This window comes from Grampus griseus (genome assembly GCF_964374135.1).
Source record: "Grampus griseus genome assembly, chromosome: 20".
NCBI lineage: Eukaryota > Metazoa > Chordata > Mammalia > Artiodactyla > Delphinidae > Grampus > Grampus griseus.
This window is the reverse complement of record NC_139014.1, coordinates 51,616,373-51,637,375: the sequence shown is the minus strand read 5'-3', so window position 1 is coordinate 51,637,375 and position 21,003 is coordinate 51,616,373. Positions and strand designations below refer to the sequence as shown.

The 21,003-nt window shown below is 54.9% G+C and overlaps 1 protein-coding gene across 2 annotated transcripts in view; it reads left to right on the top strand.

Annotated features, from left to right (window-relative positions):
• Positions 1 to 21,003, top strand: part of ABR (ABR activator of RhoGEF and GTPase) — a gene marked incomplete at its 5' end in the record, with an annotated part of 92,674 nt that overhangs the window by 46,156 nt on the left and 25,515 nt on the right. For both annotated transcript variants that reach the window (XM_082678749.1, XM_082678750.1), the window contains 6 exons: positions 2,649 to 2,771; positions 3,137 to 3,212; positions 3,555 to 3,659; positions 4,576 to 4,650; positions 7,387 to 7,484; positions 7,879 to 8,010. In XM_082678749.1, the coding sequence (XP_082534875.1) occupies positions 2,649 to 2,771; positions 3,137 to 3,212; positions 3,555 to 3,659; positions 4,576 to 4,650; positions 7,387 to 7,484; positions 7,879 to 8,010 (609 nt within the window). The remainder of the gene's footprint in view (positions 1 to 2,648; positions 2,772 to 3,136; positions 3,213 to 3,554; positions 3,660 to 4,575; positions 4,651 to 7,386; positions 7,485 to 7,878; positions 8,011 to 21,003) is intronic.

Genomic DNA, 21,003 nt, shown 5'->3' with positions numbered 1-21,003 from the left:
GCTTCCTGGTTCCAGACGTTTACCTCTTTGCTTTGCTTTGTTGGTACTGAATGAAAGTTGCACGCTCTGCTTTCTCTTTTCCCCACTAGAATTTCAGCTCTAGTGAGGGGGCTGTTTGCTCCAGTCCTATGCCCTAGTACTCAGCACGTAATAAATAGGTGCTTTGGGAACAGTTGTTGAGAAATACATGACCAAATGGCCTCTAAGGGGTCTTTAAACCCAGGCATCTCTCTTTGAACAGCGGAGAGGAAGACCATAGTAGTAACCCCAGGGATGTTTGGTTCAGGGGAATGTCCTAGGGCTGAGGGTCAGACTGCGGGTGCATCTGCCCAGAGGGAGCCCCCTGACAAGCACAGGTGTGCTCCTCCTGAACAGCCAGGCTTACCCTGCCTCGGTGGAGCCTGTTTCCCCATCAGGCTCTGTCCAGCATCCCCACTTCAGGGGCATCCTGCATGCATGTTTCTCACCTGGTCCTGGGAGCAGCAGGCTTTGTGCCCTCTGTCCTTCCCCGGGTGTGCAGACATGGCCTTCTGCTTAGTTGAATCCATGCTTACACACCTCTACTGGCTGCTGGCTGCAGGGGTGTGCCAGATGCCTCACAGACCTCCGTATCCAGTGGAGAATGAAGACATCCCTGTGTGTGACCACAGCATGTGACACAACGTGATAAGAGTCACTGGAGAGGCACAGTGTTGTTCTCTGAGTCACAAAAGAAGCAGCAATTTATTCTTTAATAGTATTTTTTTTTTTTTTTTTTTTTTGCGGTACGCAGGCCTCTCACTGTTGTGGCCTCTCCCGTTGCGGAGCACAGGCTCCGGACGCGCAGGCTCAGCAGCCATGGCTCACGGGCCCAGCCGCTCCGTGGCACGTGGGATCCTCCCGGACCGGGGCACAAACCCGCGTCCCCTGCATCGGCAGGCGGACTCTCAACCACTGCGCCACCAGGGAAGCCCAATAGTATTTTTTAAACACAATTTTTTTTCTAATTACCAATGTAACACTAGCTTATTATAACAAGAAATGCTCACAATATCAAAGTGTATAGAGTAGAACTGATTATCATCACCCCACCATTATCACCAGTTTGAGGTGTATTCTTCTAGACTCTTCTATGCTTATACGTGTGTGTGTGTGTGTTTGTGTGTATGTATTTTTTAATGAGATTAGACTACACGTGCTGTTTTGCAATTTAATCTATCAGATCCTTTTTTTTTTTTTGCGGTACGAGGGCCTCTCACTGTTGTGGCCTCTCCCGTTGCGGAGCACAGGCTCTGGACGCGCAGGCTCAGCGGCCATGGCTCACGGGCCCAGCCGCTCCGCGGCATGTGGGATCTTCCCGGACCGGGGCACGAACCCATGTCCCCTGCATTGGCAGGCGGACTCTCAACCACTGCACCACCAGGGAAGCCCTATCAGATCCTTTGTAACAGCTGCATCCTCTTCTGTTGCTCGACTACATGACAACGTATTTGAGTCTTCAGCTTGTTTCTCGTTCTTTAGTCTGCACTCATATTTCCCTCCGGTAGATTCCCTACAAGTGGGATGTCTGGGGCAGAGGGCTTGTGCATTTCATTACCAGATTTACCTCTGAAAAGTTTGCATCCGATCATGTTCTCCCCAGCATTGTGTCACAGTCACTGTTCCCCCACACTGTCACAGCACCAGCTGTGAGCAATTGTCACAATCTTGCCAGTCTAGTGGGTAAAAAAAAGTGCTTCAGAGGTGCATTCTAACCGTGGAGCTTGAGGACGGCGTTGGAACAGAGATATGAAACATGATAGCAGTTAATAAAAGGAAAGGGATCCTTTATAAAATATAAACTTGAAAAACTGGAGAAGGGAACACTGGCTGAGAGGGGGGACAGCTTGTTAGAGAACAGGGATAATAATAGCGTGATGCTGGGGTGGAGGGTGCAGGGGGCGAGTGACGGGACATCGGCTGGGCGTGGAAGCTGGAGCCCAGCCAGGGGAGGCCCCGCGTGGGAGGCCAGAGGTGGGGTCTTTATGCTGAAAGGTGTCTGCAGTTTTTAAGCAGGGTGTCTCAGTGGTACCCGGGATCTAATTTATGGAGATGAATGAGTGACAACTCAGAGATGCTGATGCCACTGGAAGATTTTTATTACTTATATTTATTTTATTACTTATAGTTTCCAAGAGAAGGGGGCGTGCCACATAGGAGAGCACCAGTTTCGGTCAAGAGGCAGAAGGAGCGTGGGGAGTGCGTGGCCCAGAGCCTGGATTGTGTTTTCCACAGGAAACAACTTAGGACTGGCTAGTTTGAATAAGGCAGCAGGCTCTGGGCTAGAGTAGTGGTGTCTAGTTGCCCTGGGTTATCTAGGGCAGAGGAAATACTGGATTGTGTGTGAGTTCGTTAAAGGAGATGGTTGGAGGTGTGGACTCAAGATCGATTGGTCTGCACACAAGAGACGCACTCACAGAGGAGTCATTTACTAGCTTAGGATTTAGCATGTCCTGGGAGGAGCAGTTTTCTCTGTGGCTGGCTAGGCCCCCCAAGATATCAAATCATCATAAAATATAGAAAAGGGAAAAAAATGATGAATACACAGGGGAATGTTGTACATAGAGCTACTGGGTGAGAAGTGGAGTCTGAGTGTGAAGAGAACTGTCTGTGCCCTCTGTCCCCCGCAGAAAGCCAACAAAGGACAGAGCCGGGCCATTGAGCGCCTGAAAAAGAAGATGTTTGAGAATGAGTTCTTGCTGCTGCTCAATTCCCCCACAATCCCATTTCGGATCCACAATCGGAATGGAAAGGTCAGAAGGGTGGGGACGGAACAGAGACAGTTCCCTTCCTCGGTCCAGGGCTGCCCACTCTCTATAGCTCCTGGCCCTGACCCGTGGGAATCAGGGACTCAGGCCCCCAATTCCCAAGGAGGCTGCCATGGCTCCAGCCCTGGACTCCCTCTCCCCGCTGATGGGGAGCCAGTGCCCTCTGCTAGCTATCACTGGCACTGCCACTCCTGTCACCAGGCTTCCTAGGAGGAAGGCCTTCCTCCTAGCTGCCCTTCTCCAAGCGTAGGGGTACCTGGGTAAAGGAGCTTCACTGTGGGCCCCAGGATCCAGAAATGTCCTTGGCCTGACTCTGGTCATCCTACTGAATTCTCTTCTCCTTTCTACAGAGCTACCTGTTCCTACTGTCCTCAGACTATGAGAGGTCAGAGTGGAGAGAAGCAATTCAGAAACTACAGAAGAAAGGTAAAACCCTGCCCCAACTACGCTACCCTGATGGTGATTTGCTTTAGGCATACGATGAATTAGCAATAGGACTGACCCAAAGCCCAGGGCTGTCCAGCTCTCTGTCTCTTGCTCTTGTTGTCTCGTACACACATTCGTGAACCCCTCTAGTTAGACCCTCCAATTCTTACCCCTCCAGCAGCACCCGTGACTATTCCCAGCTGAATGTCTACTCTCCCTCCCTGCCAGTGACCCACTCTGCCCCTAGAGCTCAGCTTTTTTCCTGCAGTAGCCCCCAAGGAAGAGCAGTAGGTCCTAGTGGACCTGTGGTGACATTCCCTTCTCTCTTGTCTCCTCCTGCAGATCTCCAGGCCTTTGTCCTGAGCTCAGTGGAGCTCCAGGTGCTCACGGGATCCTGTTTCAAACTTAGGACTGTACACAACATTCCTGTCACCAGCAATAAAGACGGTAATATCTGGAACCCAAGGTTACTCAAATCAGCAGGTCCAAGCCCCCAGGGCATTGCTGGGGCCTTGCACAAAGACCTAGCTAGACACTCAGCTACAAATAGCTGATCTCTGCTCCGCTGGGCTGGGAAGACTCAGTTGCCAGGTACACAGTTTGAATAGGGGTTGTTCTCTGCTGAGTCTCCAGACAGCCCCCTCTACTCCCTGGCCACCTCTGGCTGGAGAGAAGATCTGGCGCCCTGGTGCACTGGGATTGTGTTGTTAATATGTTCCTGAGGTCGTCAGTTCATGGAAGCCAGTTCATGGAGTAGGGTGGTGGCGGAGGGGAAGGGTAGGTGGATGAGAGTAGTGTATGAGAAATACGGCTAAAAGTTTCCAGGGATCAGATCTTAGAAGGCCTTGAATGCCAAACAAGGGAGTATGTTGTTCAAGCTGAGGAGCCTGTGGGAGGTTCTGGAGTAAGGGAGGGGTTTGAAAGCAAGCTCTCCTCCACAGTGGGGGTCATCTGCCCCGCATGTCCCAAAGAGGAGGCAGAGCTGGACCTTCTCTTTGCTTGGCACAGAGTGACTTAATATTGGTTAATTTCAATTCGGAAGGCTAAGCTGAGTCGGGCAGTCAGGGGTTAGGCAGGATTCATGGGGGAGGGAAAGTGCCCCGCGGGAAATGGGACGAAGTCCCTGGCCCAGGAGGAAGGTGTGAACTGGCCACCCAGGCTGAGTGGAGGGAGAAAGGAGCATCGGCCCACATTCCCGGAAGCAGTGGACTGTGGAAGCTTCTTCATCTGGCCACCAGGTGGTGCTGTCGGACCAAGGCACAGACTGTCTCCCGCCCTTTCTGCATCCAACCAGCCTGGGGTCAGGAGGGGAAGAAGCAGACCTCTCATCACCCCCTTCCCTGGGGGCTTTTCTCTCTTGCAGACGACGAGTCTCCAGGACTCTATGGCTTCCTCCATGTCATCGTCCACTCTGCCAAGGGGTTTAAACAGTCAGCCAGTAAGTACCCCTGGCCACCAGCCCCAGGAAGAGGCTGGGCGGGCCATTGTTCATCCTTTCACAGAAAGTCCCTGTGGACCCATTGCATAGGGCCTCCCACTGCTCACCTGCTCTGCTCTTGTCTGCCCAGGCTGGGACCCTGCCAGCTCCTCTGAGATGTGGGGCATTCCCCCAAAGGCCAGGAACCAGCTCCTCTTGGCGGGGGATCATCCCTGCCCTTTGTCTCCAAGGTCTGCTCTTCCCCAAGCCCTTCCCCACCCCCAGGTATCAGAAATACGGGGCTCCAATCCCACATCTGCCGATTACAAGCTGTGTGACCTTGGGCAAGTCACTTAACCTCTCTGAGCCTCAGCTTCTTTCTCCATAAAAGGCAATCATGCTTGTTAATACAGACCTAAGAGCAGGCTTAAATATGACCTGTATGTGTAGTGCCAGCACACTGCCACACACACTTTCTTTTTCCTTCTAAATCACCATCTACTACATTAGTGCAGTTCTTAGTATTTCACAAAATACAGTTCCATTTTTATCTAATTTTTCTCCCTGTAGGAATTTGTGAGTCAGTTAGACAGCTAATAGTTTCTCCCCATTTGCCAGATGAGAAAACTGAGTCACAGAGAGATAAAAGGACTTAACATCACGTAGGATCAGAAACCCAGGGCTCCTGACTCCTCTCACTCCCTCTTTTCCCCTCTGGCGGATGAGATCTGCCCTTTGCCTCTCTCCCTGCAGAGCACCACGGAGAGGTTATGCCATTGGCTCGCAAACAGTCATTTAATAAACATTCACTGTGAAGCCTGAATTCCTGCAGTAAATCTGCCTCCCCTCTCTGTGTTCCCATCACCCCAAGGCAGCACCTGTCATACTGTTTTGTCACTTAAAATTTGCCTCTTCGGGCTTTCCTGGTGGCGCAGTGGTTGAGAGTCCGCCTGCCGATGCAGGGGACACGGGTTCGTGCCCCGGTCCGGGAAGATCCCGCATGCCGCGGAGCGGCTGGGCCCGTGAGCCATGGCCACGGAGCTTGCGTGTCCGGAGCCTGTGCTCCGCAACAGGAGAGGCCACAGCAGTGAGAGGCCCGCGTACCGCAAAAAAAGAATTAAATTAAATTAAAATAAATTGCCTCTTCTGCTATGAGTTCGTAGAGAACAGAAACCACATCTCCTTAATCCTTGGATGAACAGGACCTCAGAAATGCTGAACAAAGTAGTTTATTTCCAGACACCTACTGTGTGCCTCGGTCCCTTACTAGATGCTGGAGAAAACGCAAACGTGGCCAGCAAGTGGATAGTGCTTGACACGTTCAAAGCACTTTCAGGTGCGTTATCTGCTCTGATTCTCCTGGCATCCCTCTGAGGTCACTGATGCCATTCCCACTTGGCACACAAAGAGGCTGAGGCCCAGCAGGCTCCAGGGACTTTCCCAGGTGGCCCAGTAGGGCACACAGGTGGTGGCATCAAATCCATGTCTTCTGACTCTGAAGCCCACGTTTTTGCCTCTAGAGCAGCCCTTCTCTCGATGTGGCCAGGACCACCCCTCTCATCACTCCAGGCTGTGCTGGTGGTACATGCGAGAGCTTCCAGGACCCTCCCCACACCCACAGAATGCCCTGGCGAGGGGGTGGCCCAGGAATATTCCTGGTCAGTCAGCTCCTCGGGGCTGTGACACACACCCAAGTCTGCTGCCCACTGAGCTGGACCAGGTGCCCAGATGTCTCCTGCTTACTGTCTCTCTGCGTCCTTTTGGCTGGGATGGGCCTCAGGGAGCAGGCCCATAGGGGTGGGGCATCCCACTGCCCCAGAGCAGGGGTTTTACCTCTCAAACTGGGTCAGGGTGCTCAGACATGGGGTGAGGTGCTGCTACAGGGTCTCCCCTCACCTCCAGACCGTCCTCACCTTCTCCTTCCCCCAGCCCCCTGACCCACTCAGGCATTCATTCTGACTCAGGGAGTTAAGCCTTGGGAATCTTCAGCCACGGCTTCTTGTCATAGTAAACTCGTCACATTAGGCCTAGGGTGCAGGCACCGTCGTCATTCCTGACTTACAGATGAGGGCAGGAAGGCACAGAGGTAGGGGGTCTGTGCAGAGCTGGGATTTGACCTGGACAGTCTGACTGCAAAGCCCTTCCTTTTATCCCAGGAACTGTCCCCTGGCCCCTGACAAAGGGTTCGCTCGTAGCAGAATCAGTTAAGGGGCCCTTCACGCCCCTCCATCTCTCAGCCACCCAGACGCGTCTCTGCTCTGATGGAGGCCAGGGTGCGTCAGGCCTTCCGCGTCATTCGCCTGTTTACCTGCGCTCACAGCCTGTTGGGCTCGGATACCCGGTTACATCTAGTCTCTGTCACACCCAGTTAGAGGCAACTCAGGGATGGCTGTACCCGCTCTCCCCTCTGTAGGAAAGCCCTTCTGATGGAGGATGGCCCAGGTGGGCAGCTCCTGGGGCCTGGGAGGGCCACTTATGTCCATCCTCTGACCTCTGCCCCTGGCCTCATGATTCACACTGCAGAGGATTGGCTGTAGTGCCCCAAAGCCACCCTCCAACACACACCATTACCCTGGGAAACAGCCTTGGCACCACCCATGGAGGGGAAGACTGCCAGGGCCTGAGCCCGGGAGGGAGTGTGTGGATTTGCAGACCGCCCATGCGGATGCTGGGGGGACCGATGAGTGATCCCCCTTTCCCTCCCGGGTTCCTGAGCCTCGGGCCTCACTCGGTGTGTCTCTGCCTGTCCCCTCGCAGACCTGTACTGTACCCTGGAGGTGGATTCCTTTGGCTACTTTGTCAGCAAAGCCAAAACCAGGGTGTTCCGGGACACCACAGAGCCCAAGTGGGACGAGGTGAGTGGAGGGGCTGGTGTCGCCATGGGGACCCCTGGGCTTGTCTCCCACCGTGCCATCCCACTCCTGGTGCTCATGTGCTATTGGCTGGTCCAGGACAGCCAGGCCTGCTGTTGGGCCAGCTCTGTCCCTCTGCCCCCACCTCCCTGCTCCTCTGGCTCTGATCTCGGGTTTGTATTTGGACACGGCGTTACAGCTCAAGCCCTAAACTCCACTTCCTCAGCGATTCGGAGGCCTCTGGATCTCCAGAGAATGAGGACGCTGCGCCAGGCCTCACGACGCGGTCCTCACAGGCCCACCTCACCCCCTCTCACCCTTGCAATGGTGGGGCGGGAAGCCACTGGGAAGCCAGGTCAGCTTTGGAGGTTCAGGACCCTGTCCCTTCTTTCCCCAGGAGTTCGAGATTGAGCTGGAGGGGTCTCAGTCCCTGAGGATCCTGTGCTACGAGAAGTGCTATGACAAGACTAAGGTCAACAAGGACAACAACGAGATCGTGGACAAGATCATGGGCAAAGGGCAGATCCAGGTGAGAGGCAGGCACAGCCAGGGCACCAGGGCAAGGCTCGGGGAGCTGTCAGGAGGTGGTGCCAGTGGGGAAGGCGTCCTTCTCCTCCACCTTCTTGGTCAGGGTGATTGGCCTTTTGTGACTTGGGTTCAAAGCTGTTCTGAGAAGCGTTCTCCGAGGTGGTTATTCTTCCCTGCTGGAGATGGTGTCTTATTCTAGCCCCAGAAGCCCACATGTGCCTGGTTCCTTGGGCTTCCACATCTGGTGCCAGTGGATCGTCCACACTCCTGCAGGACGGACAGTAAGGATGACAGCTACCTTTGTTTTCGCATCCCATCTTTAGCCTACTAGTGGCTTTTTCCAGGAACACTGTGTTAAGAAGGATTCTGAGGCTGTATCCGTGAGAGCTGTGTTGGATTAGCCCTGTCTCCCATGGGAGGAGTGAGACCCCCCCCCCCCCAAGCATTGGCCACTGGACCGGAAGGGCTTAGGATCCAGCTGAGTTGCTGGGGGCTGGTCTCTGACCTGTTGCTAGGGTTGCTGGGCTGACTCACCTGTGCCAGGAGTTCATTGGCTTAGGGTGGGTCCTGTGGTACGAGCAGGGGCAGTGTGAGAGTATATATGCCTCAGCTACGTTTTTCGGTGCCTTACAAATGTACAGAGGGAAAAGGGCTTTGTTTGCAGCCTGTGTCTTTGGAAGTTCTGCCAGTTTTGAAGATGGCGGCTATGCACTTACCTGTCAAGGGGATGCAGGCTTGGAGGGGTGCCACTGAGTGTGGAGCTATCCACATTCCATCTGGCACCTTGTATGGCCTCGTGCTTTTGACACAAGTAGCCTGCTTTGGGTGTGGATTCTCTGACCGTGCAAAGGAAATGCTAACTGACACCCTGCCGTTGAGCCGTGGGCCTTGGGTACTCTAGGTTTCTTTTTAATTAATTATTTTTTTAAAACGTCTTTCTTGGAGTATAATTGCTTCACAATGGTGTGTTAGTTTCTGCCTTATAACAAAGTGAACCAGCTATACGTATACATACAGGCTTCTTAACAGTTGCCCCAGATGTGATCTGGGTGCGGGGAGCACAATGATGCTTTTTCACAGGAAGCATTTGTTCTCTGATGCACTGTTGAGGCCGCAGAGTTTGGTACCTGACTCTTGACTGGGTGTCCTTGGTGGCAGTGTCCCCTTGGGGACTTGCGTGCGCCCCCCCCCCCGCCCCGCCCCTGTCTCAGGCTCCTGTGTTTGAACAAGGGAGATGGCATCATTCAGCGGGGGCCCAGCCATCTGCCTCATGTCACCCCATGTTCCTGAGCACATCCTTTCTTAATGCTGGGGACCTGCACCTCACTCTTCAGCACCGTTGCCAGGGAGATAGTGCTGCCAGGCAACCATGAGCCGGTCCTTCATTATTTAGGAAATGGGAGCTGATGAGAGTGAGCTCTAGATTCAGTCCCGGGAAGCTACTTCCTGCAGGGATGAGGATGGGGGCCCCATCTGCACATTCCCGGCCTGTCCAGCCCCGGGAGATACCCAGCCAAGAAGCGTGACCGGTGGCCACGCCCCCGGGTCATTTAGTGGCTGCAGGATGGAAGAGTTTAAAAGGGTGTCCTGGGCAGCCAGCTCAGTAAGCACCGTGGGCGCCAACCCCCCAGCACCCGGATTCCAGGGCTCGAAGGCATTGTCCCCACCTGGACTTGCAGCCCTGTTGCTTCCCTCCTTCTCACCGCTGTCAGCTGCACGGGCCCCAGGGGAAACACACCATAAATCATTACATCTTGGAGACAGGAGCAGATGGAGGCGGTGGGGGAAGGGGAGGAAGCCAGGTTATGTTTGGCAAAGCAGAAAGCACAGTCTGGTAAGGAAAATGTTTCTGTGTTTAAGCTTCGAGGAATGTTAAATGCCTGGGAGTTGATATTAAAAGAAACACAAACCTTCCTGCTGCCAGCTGACCTGGGCCTGTGAGCCTCCGGTTCAGAGACAGCGTCCTCTGGAGGGCTGTGAAGTTTCCCAGCCCTCAACTCCCCAAGGCCCAGGCCTTGTCCTCAGATGTGGAGCTGTCTTGCCCTCCCTCCTGTGGATCAGAGGGCGGGCTGTCCCCACCAGGGGTGTGCCATGCCTTGTAAAGTCCTCTCACCCTGGGACTACCCTCGGAGCCACCCAGGATGACCGGGCTGGGTTGGAGAGACTGCACTGAACCCCACGGAGCCACAGAGCGGTGTCTGTTCCCACAGCTCACTCCCACCTCCCCTCCCACCTCGTGTCCAAGGAAGAGAATTGGAACCAGCCTCTGGCCCTCGGTCCTCTTCCCCTTCAGCGGGCGCCGAGGATGGAGCGAAAGGTGGCCTCACAGTAGGGGCCGTGTTCAGGGGATGTTCAGGTGGCCTGAAAGAAAGGCAGGGGAAGAAGGCCCACTCCTGTTGCTCCCACTTCTTTCTAAGCCTGTCCTCCCTCAGCTCATCTAGAGAACAGCGAGGGATCCCGTCTCCTAAGCTCCGGGCATTTGCTCCAAAATGAGTCTCCCTCTCTGGGTTGGCCTCATGTGGCAATGGGGGCAGGGACCCTGCAGCGGCAGGCTGGGGGGTGAGGAAGGGGCAGCAGTTAGTGACAGACAAATGGCAGCGCTAATCAGCAACATGTGTGGCCAGCACTTGTGCTCTTGGAGGCCCGTTCCCAAATGTTCTCGTGTGATCCTTGCGACAGCTCTGTGAGGGAAAGGATGGTCGTATCCACCCCATTTTATAGATGAGGACACTGAGGCCCTGGTGCCTCCGCTGACGGTGAGCAGGGAAGGCCCTGCTCCCTCCTCTGTGCTGTGTCTCCATGGCCCAGGCCTTCATCAGGGGACGCCCCAGCCTGGGTGAAGGGCACTGCATGGCTAGTGGCCTGGAGAAGGAGCTGGGGTGATTTCCCAGCCCCGCATCCCTCTCCAGCCTTTGTCTGGAGTCCTCTTAGCTCCCCTCAGGGGACGTGTCTGCCTGGTGTACCTGGAAGGAAGCAGAATGAGTGTGCGTGGAAAAGAGCCAGGGAAGGGGGACTTCCTCTGCTTCTGCAGTGTGCCCCTCACGGACTGGCTGCTCTGAGGTGCAGGGGCCTGGCCTCAGGGAATCGACTGCCAGATTGGAAAGACGAGAGTATCGATATATGCCACGCCACTAGGGAACAAGGCAAGGTGCCAATAACGATGCTGGAGATGGTGGTGATGCTGGGCTGCTGACGGTGGGGGTGGGGGTGGGGGTGGGGGTGGTCACATCAGAGAGCTTTCCGTGAGCCCGCACTGGGCTAATGCTCACAGCTGTTACCCCGGGGGATCTTCACAGTACCCTGTGGGGTAGGAAAGTTATCACAGTTTTAAAGATGAGAAAGCTGAGGCACGAAAGGGTTAAGGAACCTGCCCAAGGCCAGGCAGCCAGAGGGTAGGAGAGCCAGGAGTCTCCAGAGCCCCTGCCTTGCCCTCTCCAGGGCATGCCTCCCACCGTTCCCTGCATAATGAGATGGAAACTTGTGCTGCAGGAATTCAGACAAGGAGAGATCATTGTGGGCTGGAGTTAGGGAGGCTTCCAGGAGGAGGTGGAGTGAGGGATTTGAGAGCACTGGGTTTTTTAAATTCCAAAAGCAGTGTTTATATTAGAAAGAGAATTGCAATAATAATAATGAGACTTGAAACATAATCACTGACCGTCCCTACTGCCACTCCTCTGAAACAGCCATCTTATTTTGTGCCTTTTCCCTTCCTCAGGTATACAGATTTTTATATGGTTTTAATGATGGTGCGTATTTTTTTTTCTATTTTCAAGTAGCATTACCATAAACCCCCTTTTTTCTAGGTCTGAACGTAGTCTTTATAATTACCTTTCTTGTTACATTGTCCAAAGTACTTTATAAAAATCATTTACGTAATGGCCAGCACATTAATTACCATTTTAAGGCTCTGCTATTCTAGCGAGGTGGGCAGGCTCTGCATCAGCAGAGAGCAGCGGGGTGGGCATTCTGGGGGAAGGGCCCACGTGGCCCAGAGCAGGGAGGGAGGCAGGAATGCACAGGGAGTGTCCCAGGAAATTAAGGAGCCCGCCTGCCCTGGGCTGGAGGGGTTGTGAGCTGTGCAAGTAAGAGGGAGGTTGAAGGAATGAACGAACAAAGGGGGATTGGTAGGGTTATAGCCAGAAGGAATCCTGGAGGGCATTTCATCCAATCCTGTTTTGAGGGGAGAAGGAAACTGAGACCAGAAAGGGTGAGTGACATAGCCACAGTCACACAGCTCATTAGTGGTTGAGCAAAGGCTCCAGATTCGGGATCTTGATCCCAGTTTGGTGGTGCTTGGTCAGCTGCTGGGCAAATGAGTGAACGGGGCAGGGGGAGACCTGGATGTCAGCCTGTGACTCTTAGGGGTCAGCCCTTCGTCACTGCAAATTTAGTAGAAGATCCCACCAGCTTGGTGCATTTCTGAGCCCTCCCTTCCCTCCCCAGACCTCCAACTTCTCCATCCAGGCCACCCACACGGTCTGCTTCCTCCTTGCTGCCCCGCCCCTGCCCAGCCCAGGAACTCCTCAGCCAGGAGGCCCCCCCTTCTTCTGCCTTGGCTCCCTGGCCCTAGGGGACTCCTGTATGTTTGTCCCAGTCTATTTCCAACCATGCTGCTCCAGGCTCCAGATGTGCTGTCCCCTACTGGGACCTGCTCCCAGGCTGATTAGCATATTCCCAGGATCCAGCCCTCGTTGACTGGCTGGGCCAGAGGGGAGAGTTCTCCCTGAGGACTTCACAGCTCAGTTCCTGCCACTGACTTCAGACTAGAGAGGGGTCTGAGACCTGGGATCCCCTTCATGCCCCTGCTCCCCTGCTTCCCAGCTCAGCCACAAGCCTGGGGACGGGCCCCCAACCTTCGGCCCTGTTCCCTCTGGTGGGACATAGCTACACTTTCCTGTGAGCCTGCTAGGGGTGGTCCCCTGGGCCATAGGAGAGCTCAAGACCCTGGGGTGAGCTGGGGCAGGGTTCCAGGCCAAGAAGGAAGCTCTAGCTGTCCTAATGCCTGGAGTGGTAACTCCCTCTCACTCCCTCCACCCCATCCCCCTCATTGCAACATTTAGGCCCGTTGGGAGCCTCGCCCTCTGTCCTCTTCCCATCTGGAGCCTGGAGCCTGTGTCTGAAGGGGAAAGGAGGGTGATTTCTTTGACATTCTTGACCTGACCACTTGGAAGCTTGGAAGTGAGAGGTCAGAGCTATTAGAAATGACACTCAGAGGAGGTCATGAAGGCCAGTCCCCTGCCTTCAGGAGTTGGGTGTGTTCTCAGAGCCCAGATTGGTACATCTGACAATATCTAGACCTTCTTATTTTTTTGTTCAACTGTGGTAAAATATATATATATACCATGAAATTTACCATTTTCATGATTTTTAGGTTTACAATTCAGAGGCATTCATTAAGTACATTCACATTGTTGTGCAACCGTCACCACCATCCATCTCCAGAACCTTTCATCTTCCCGAACGGAACCTCCATACCCGTTAAACAGTAACTTTTCCATTCCTTCTCCCCCAGCCCCTGGCAACCAGCATTCTACTTTCTATGACTTTGACGATTTCTGGGTACCTCGTGTAAGCGGAATCCTGCAATACTTATCCTTCTGTGATTAGCTTACTTCACTTAGCACAGTGTCGTTAAGGTTCATCTATGTCGTATGGCAGCGTGTGTCAGAATTTCCTTCCTCTTTAAGGCTGCATAACATTATACGTATAGATCACATTTTGTTTATCCATGCATCCACCAATGGACATTTGGGTTGTTTCCGCCTTAGACTTTCTTACTTTTAAGTGCAGAGAAGAGCGTGGTCTCTTAGCCTCCTTCCCTCCAGACCCAGGGTTACCACGCCCCCTCCCCCACCCCTTGTTGCTCGTCTCTCTCCAGCTGTAACAGGAGATCAGGCCCCCCAACCCCCCAGGACACAACTGGTCACCATTAGCCTCTTTTTAAGATTTTGTTTTATTTATTTATTTATTTTATTTTTGGCTGAGTTGGGTCTTTGTTGCTGTGCGTGGGCTTTCTCTAGTTGTGGCAAGCGGGGCCTACTCTTCGTTGAGGTGCGTGGGCTTCTCATTGCGGTGGCTTCTCTTGTTGCAGAGCACGGGCTCTAGGTGCATGGGCTTCAGCAGTTGTGGCTCATGGGCTCCAGAGCACAGGCTCACTAGTTGTAGCGCACAGGCTTAGTTGTTTCACGGCATGTGGGATCTTCGCGGACCAGGGCTCGAACCCGTGTCCCCTGCAATGGCAGGTGGATTCTTAACCACTGCACCACCAGGGAAGCCCTAGCCTCTTTTTTTTTCAATCAATATTTTTTTATTGAAGTATAGTTGATTTACAATGTTGTGTTAATTCCTGCTATACAGCAAATTGATTCAGTTATACGTATATACCCATCCTTTTTTTAATATTCTTTTCCATTGTGGTTTATCACAGGATATTGAGTATAGTTCTCCGTGTTATACAGTAGGACCTTGTTGTTTATCCATTCTACATATAAAAGCTTACATCTGTCACCATTAGCCTCTTCTAGTTGAAGAAAACAGCTGCCGCCCGCTGGCTTTCTCTCCCCCAGGTTAGGCATCCCTGTCTCCTTGCCCCTCCCTTCCTAACTTGTTTGTCTTCCCCTCGGTCAGTGGTTTAGATAGATGGAGTGTGGAGTGCAGTTACCCTGACAGTGTAGGAAGAACACTGGGCTGAGGGTGGGAAAATGCATCCAGGTCCCTTGACCTTCGGAGGCCTCAGTTTCTTCATCTATTAAATGGGGACAATTATCCCCACTGTGCCTCTATCAGAGGCTTGTTGTGAGGCTCAAAGGATGGAATGTCCCTGAAAGAGCTGGTCCGTGCACATCCACGCTTTCACTAGTTTATTCCCGCATTTCTGTTTGTTGAACTCCCTCTAAGTGGCAGGCACTGTGTGGTGGATGCAAAGAATGAACAGGACCTCCCTCCCCATGTAGTGAAGAGAACAGAGGAGAATTGTGACCATTCAGTCAGTGTTGAAGGGGCTTTGAGGCCAGACAGATCTGGGCTTCAGTCTAGCTTTCTCCATTCATGAGTTGGGAGAACAGGTTACTTTACCTCTCTGAGCCTCAGTTTCCTCATCTGTAAAATGGGTGGTAAAGAGAACAGAAGGGGAAAGTCCGTGAGGCCCTTGGCACAGGACCTGGCACAAGGCCTGTCCTTGTCTAATGATGACAGCCCTTTGCCCAAGCCGGCAGGTCCAGGTCCACTGTCCTCCGCCTTCCTGCAGGGATTCTGGGTGTAGCTTGTCAAGCAAACCCCCTTCCCAAAGGCTGTCACCTGCAAGTGGCCCCTGTGTTTGGGCCTTAGGCTGGCTGAGGCCACATCTGTTTTCTTATGCTGTTGGAGTCAGACCAGCTTTGATGAACCGACCTCGGAGTGGGCAGGAGGTCAAGGTTGGGGCCTCACGACCTGCCAGCCTGAGGTTTCCTGCTGTGCCCCCGCCCCGGGCTGAGCAGCTCTGGGCTCATCCCCCTCAGAGCCGCGTTCAGCTCGACGGCGTGGTGCGGTCAGGCCCAGAGTGAGTGATGAGCTGGGAACAAGGGGTCATTGTCAGCGGGAACTACTTCTGTTTTCAATTACTCTGCAGGGCATGAGGAAATTTGGAGTGAGTGCAGGTCGGGAGGCTGCTAGGGCAGGAGTCGAGGGCTCCCCCACCCCACGTCCCTCCCTCTGGCCCCCGAGGTGTCTGTTGTCCCCGTTTGACTCTGCCCAAGGGTCAAGCATCCCAGCTTTACTGCCCTGGAGCTGGGCTCTGGGGCATTGGCCTGGTTGACCCAGAACCCCTTCCACTCGGGTTCCTCACAGCTGGGTGCCTGGGTCCCTCCCTGTGTGGAAAGACAGGGGACATTACCGGGTGTCCTTAACACCTTCTCCCATGCATCCTTCAGGCCACACTGACCACAGCCAGGCCCTGTCCCCTGAGAGTGGCCGGTTGTGACTCGGATTGGGGGGAAGGGCAGCTGGGAGAAAACTTGCCTGTAGGGAGGCAGCTAGGCAGCTCCCCGCCCTGGGACACCGCAGTGACCATGCAGGGTGTGGCTTTCCAGCCTCTCCCTGGAAGATGGACCCCTCCCCTGCCTTCAGCCTGGGCTGGGTGTGCACGTCCAGGGGAAGCGTCTGCCTCGAGAGGCCGTGTTTTATATCTGTGCTGCCTCCTGCTCTCAGCAGGTCCATGGGGGGCTCTTCCCTTCGCTGCCATCATCACCACTGTGCCAGCCCAGGAGCACACGGACGGGGAGGGACGGGGGCACCGGGACTGTTCCTCTCCCTGCCTCTGACACCACCTCGTCCCAGGGCCCAGGTGACTAGAGCTGTTTCAGACCCGTTCACCGTCCAGTGCCTCACCTGCTGTCCCTCTTCAAGGCAGGTCTGGATGGCTCGGTTGTACTTGGAGAGCAGAGTGGGCAGCGGGATGCAGGAGAGCCAGGGGAAGGATCCTACGAGAGGGGATCTCGTAGGATCCTGCCCCTGGCTGTCCAAAGGCCTCCCGACACTTGTAGGACAACCTCTCTCTTCCGGCCCCCGCGTAGCTACCTCCGTCTCCGGGTGTTCCTGATCTTGGGAGCCTGGGCTCCGCCCAGGGGGTTCTGGAGACAGGAAGCATTGGGCAGGAAGCAGACGGAGGCACGGGTCTCCTCTGCCTCCTGCCCTGCGTGGGAATGCCCCCTGCTTACCTGGGAGAGGTGAGAGGCACAGAGAAGCTGATCTGGAGAGGACCTTGGGAACTGATTCCTTCAGGCCCTTAGAACAATCCCGTCTCTCAACAAACCAAAAGAGGGTGCTCTCCCAGCTCTGGGCCCCGGGGGCTCCTAGACTCAGAAGCAGAAGACCCAGGTTTGATCGCAGCTCCACCATCTAACAGCGAGGTGACCTCTCTGTGTGTTCCCTCTCAAACCTGTGCAAGGACCAGATGAGTCCTGGGAGGTAACAGTACCTGGCTTACTGCTCGCTCCCGGTAACCGCTCACCTCCCTGCTGGCGGAGGCTGCAGCTTCAGCCTCCTGGGATGGTCCTGTCTTTGATTTTATTCAAAACCTTTGAGAAAAGGACTTAGTAGGGGAATTGCCAGGGACTCCCTGAGTGAGGGCTGAGGCTGTACGTGAATGCTGATCGGGGGCGCCTCGTGTGGCTCTCCCTCGCTGTGGGCGCTGCACAGCCCACCTCAGCGCCTCACCCAGCCCCGCCTGGCCGTGGCACGAGCCGTGGGGGCAGTGGGGGCTCTTGGTGAGGGTCTGACCGCCAGGTGCCACCCGCTCCCCATGGGCTGGCACAGGGGAAGCGAGGCATAGCCTGCTCACACCCTTGGAGGCAAGAGCTGAGCTACACTGGCTTCAGGCCGGAGGTGACCCAGAAAACACCAACCAGACTGACTCCATGAGATAAGCGTTATCCTATTGTAAGGCCACCGAAGGGAACCCACACCAGCAAAGCAGAGGCCCAGAGTTTTCCCAAAGCAGGGAGAAAAGTAGAGATAAAACATGAGTTTTGGATCCAGGACTCTGACCCAAAAGTTCCCTTAAAAAGCCCCTAATCTCCCGACTTCCACATCTGCCCACCCTGGAGGGGAGCGAGGGCCAATGGCCGTGGTAGGGGAATAGCAGCTCTCATGGGAACTGCCCTCCTTTAAAGCCTCTGTCCTTAAAGGAGGACCAGAGGCTTCAGAGCCTGCGGGGCTTGGGGATTACTGGGGCAACCGAGGAGGTGCTCCCAAGGCAGGGAGTGGTGGACAACGGCAGTGTGAGTGGGTAGGGCCCTGAAACCCCACTTCAGCCAGGGGCCTCTGCTCCCTGCTTCTGCCGTTAGCTGAGTGGGGGCAGGGAGACTTTGGCCTAAGGTTTCATTTAGAAAGAAAGCGGGCTGTATCCTCTGCTTAAAAAAAGTTCACTGCGGACCACTTGTCTCGTCCAAGATCCTGTTTGACAGGTGTGGAAACTAAGCCCAGAGAGAGGGAGTGGCTGCCACAGTGACCAGGCAGGACCCACACCCTGGTTCCGTGGCTCCCGGGAGCTGTCTTCTGTTCATTTGGAGCTCAGAGTGGGTGGAAAAGAGTTGCTTAATATTAGCAAAAGAGAAAAAAAGCATGGAGGCTCAGCGGACCCTGACCTACTTTCAAACCCCCCTGCCTGAGGCTGTTGTGTTTTCAGTCTGCAGCCTGGGAGGCCCCCTGGGGTGCTCAGGCCCCTGGCTGTGCTGGGAGACCCCGGCCATACTGCCTCCGTCCTGGGAGCAGGCAAGCGGCCAAGGGGGTCTGGGTGTCAGTCTGGCTGTGAGTTCCATCCATGAGTTGTGTGGGAAGGAATGGATGGATGTGTGGTGGGTGTGCTCTACCCACTCCATCCCTGGTGGGTTTTGTTTTAGGTATACAAGATGTTCCCAAAGGCTCAAGTGGATTTTCCACCCTTTTTCCGTGACCAAATATGCTGTGAGAATTACTAGGAGTTGCCAGGGCCCATTAGGACATTAGGACAGTCCTGAAGCAGGCAAGCCCTGCGGCTGTCTCAGCCTCTCCTAGAGCCACCAGGCACCCTCGAGACACCAGCCTGGGCTGGCCAGGCAGAGTGGAGGGTGAGGCTGTGTGCAGAACAGCCCGTGCTTTGCACTGTCCTCTGACTCCAAGGCCAGGCCTTGGGAGACGGGAGGGTCATGGTACACCTTGAGGTTGGGCTGCAGAGCAACTACCTTTGAGTCCTGGCTGCCGCCTGTCCCAACATCCTGGAAGCCGCTCCCCATCTCCCTCTCAGGTGGCCATCTAAAGCTACCAGTAACCACTAATCTACAGAGTTGAGGCTCCAGGCCTTAGAGACCTGTAACCCCATGCACAGCTGTTAGCAGGCAGGGCCCAGACCCCGGAGTCCTGGCCTGGATGCCTGGAAGAGTCCCCAGTTGCTAGCACTTATCTCCTTGGGTGGCGGGTCAGCGGTGGGTTGGCTAGGGCTCGGTTTGGAGTTTCACAGCTCCAAGTGAGCTGTGACCCGTTCAGGGTCCTCCCCACCTGGCATGTGGTGGCTATCTAGTCAGTGATGAATGAATGAGTAAATGAGCGAAAAAGTAGCTTCTAGCCTCAGCTCTGCCATTGGCTACTCAGTGACTTTGAGCAAAGGGTTCCTGTCCCCAGGCCTAATGCAGGCCTGGAACATAGCAGATGCTCAAAAAGTGTGGATGGAAAAACATAAACGGGTCTCACTTTCTCATTCTCTGAAGATCTCTGCCCTTCCGATCCACAGTTTGGGTTAGGATCGGTACAGGACAAGGTGAGAACACACGTTAGGAATGCAGAGACCCCAGGGCCATTCATTTTAAAGGGACTCTCCCGCCCCCCTTTCTCACAGTTTCCCTGCGGTGTGCCACCCTCCCTGCCAACTCACACACCCTCTGCGTGGGCCCCGGGCTCCCGTGCACTGCCCGCCCTGCTGGTTCTCTCTCGGGCTGGACTCCGGTGCCTGTCTCTGGGCAGGAACCACCATGGGCTTCCTTTCTGCAGCCCTCCCAGCCTCACACGCCACCTGCTCTCCACCCACACCCTGCCTCCCAGCTCTGCTCCCCTGGGGCTGAAGGGAGCGCACCTGGCTGACCCCGGACCACACCCCTCTCGGCCCTCCTCAGCGCCATCCCAGGCTCCTCTCCAGCTCCCGCTCCTGCACCCAGCCTCTCCGGGTGGCCCTTTGGGGCTCTCCCCTCCCCCTCACTCCCAGGCTGTCCTCGCTGGGGTGCCTGTGGCCTTGGTCTAGCTGGCTGCTCAGAAACCCCCTTTCCTGCCTCCAAGTCACTTGGCTGGAGGATAGGGGCAGGGAATCGGGGTCCCAGTCTGGACTGAAGGGAAGATGAAAGTCGTTGCAGTGGGGAAAAGGAGGTCACTCCAGAGAAGTAGCAGCAGCATCCCAGGGTTCTGAGAAAGAAACTTCCTCCTCGTGTTCACAGGCTGGAGGATTTGCCTGGAAGCCGTCCCCATCCCCAGCTGTCACCGTGCCGCACTGGTGGCAGTCCCTGCCTCTCCTGCCCACACAGCTCAGGCTGCATACATTCCCTGTTGACCTTTTTTTTCTTCAGTGATGCCTCTGCTGATCACTTTAGCCTGATTTTGCCTCAATCATAGCTGTGCTGGGTGGCCGGTCCCAGCCACCCCAGGTGTATACCCCTCCCTCGGTGTAACCTAGGGTCCTGCCCTGCACCTCCCTGGCGACGGCCCCTCTCATTCCTTTGGCAGAGAGCCTGGGGAGGGGGTGAGGGAGGATGGGACAGTCTACTAGGAATGTTTTTAATTCCAAAGGCAGCGACATCTGTTCATATGGGCCTCCCCACCCAGGCTCTGTTTATCCAGACAGGGGGCCCTTGCTCATCCTCAGAGGCCGGTTCTGCCAGGATGGACAGAGGGGAAAGGGGTGCCGTCACTTCCAGGGTGGCCGGGACAGCCTGAGCCTAGCCCACCCAGTGAAGCTGAGGAAGGGTCTGTGGTGGGCTGGAGGGAGCAGAACTCAGACGGCTGCTTTTGAGGAACTCCCTAGGATCATTTGTCTTGCCCAACCCCCCTGCTGCAGCCTGCTCCTAGACCATTGCTTCCAGGAAGCAGTGAGTCAGGCTTGGGGAAGAGAAGGCAAATCTGTACTGTCCCTAGAGAGAACCCCCAGCCCACAGGGAGGAAGGAAATATGAGCATCTCAAGGAAAGAGCCTCCAACAGCTATCCATCTGCTAAGGCGCTTATGTCACCATGGAGACCAGTTGGCCATCTTTCATCCAATCAGAGCTTGCTTTACCCAGACAAGTGTTGAGCCTGGGGTTCCTAAGACAGACAAGTATAAAGCTTTGGGAAGAGGATCTGCACTGCCCCCCTTCTCCCGCACACCTGGCGGGGGACGCACCTTACTCGACATCCCCCAAACTGCATCCTGTGGCATGTGACCCAGATAGAGGACAGAGAACCTTAGAAAGCCAGTGAGGGGCCAGTTCTGAAGTTAACAGTTGGCAGTGCCCAGCACGC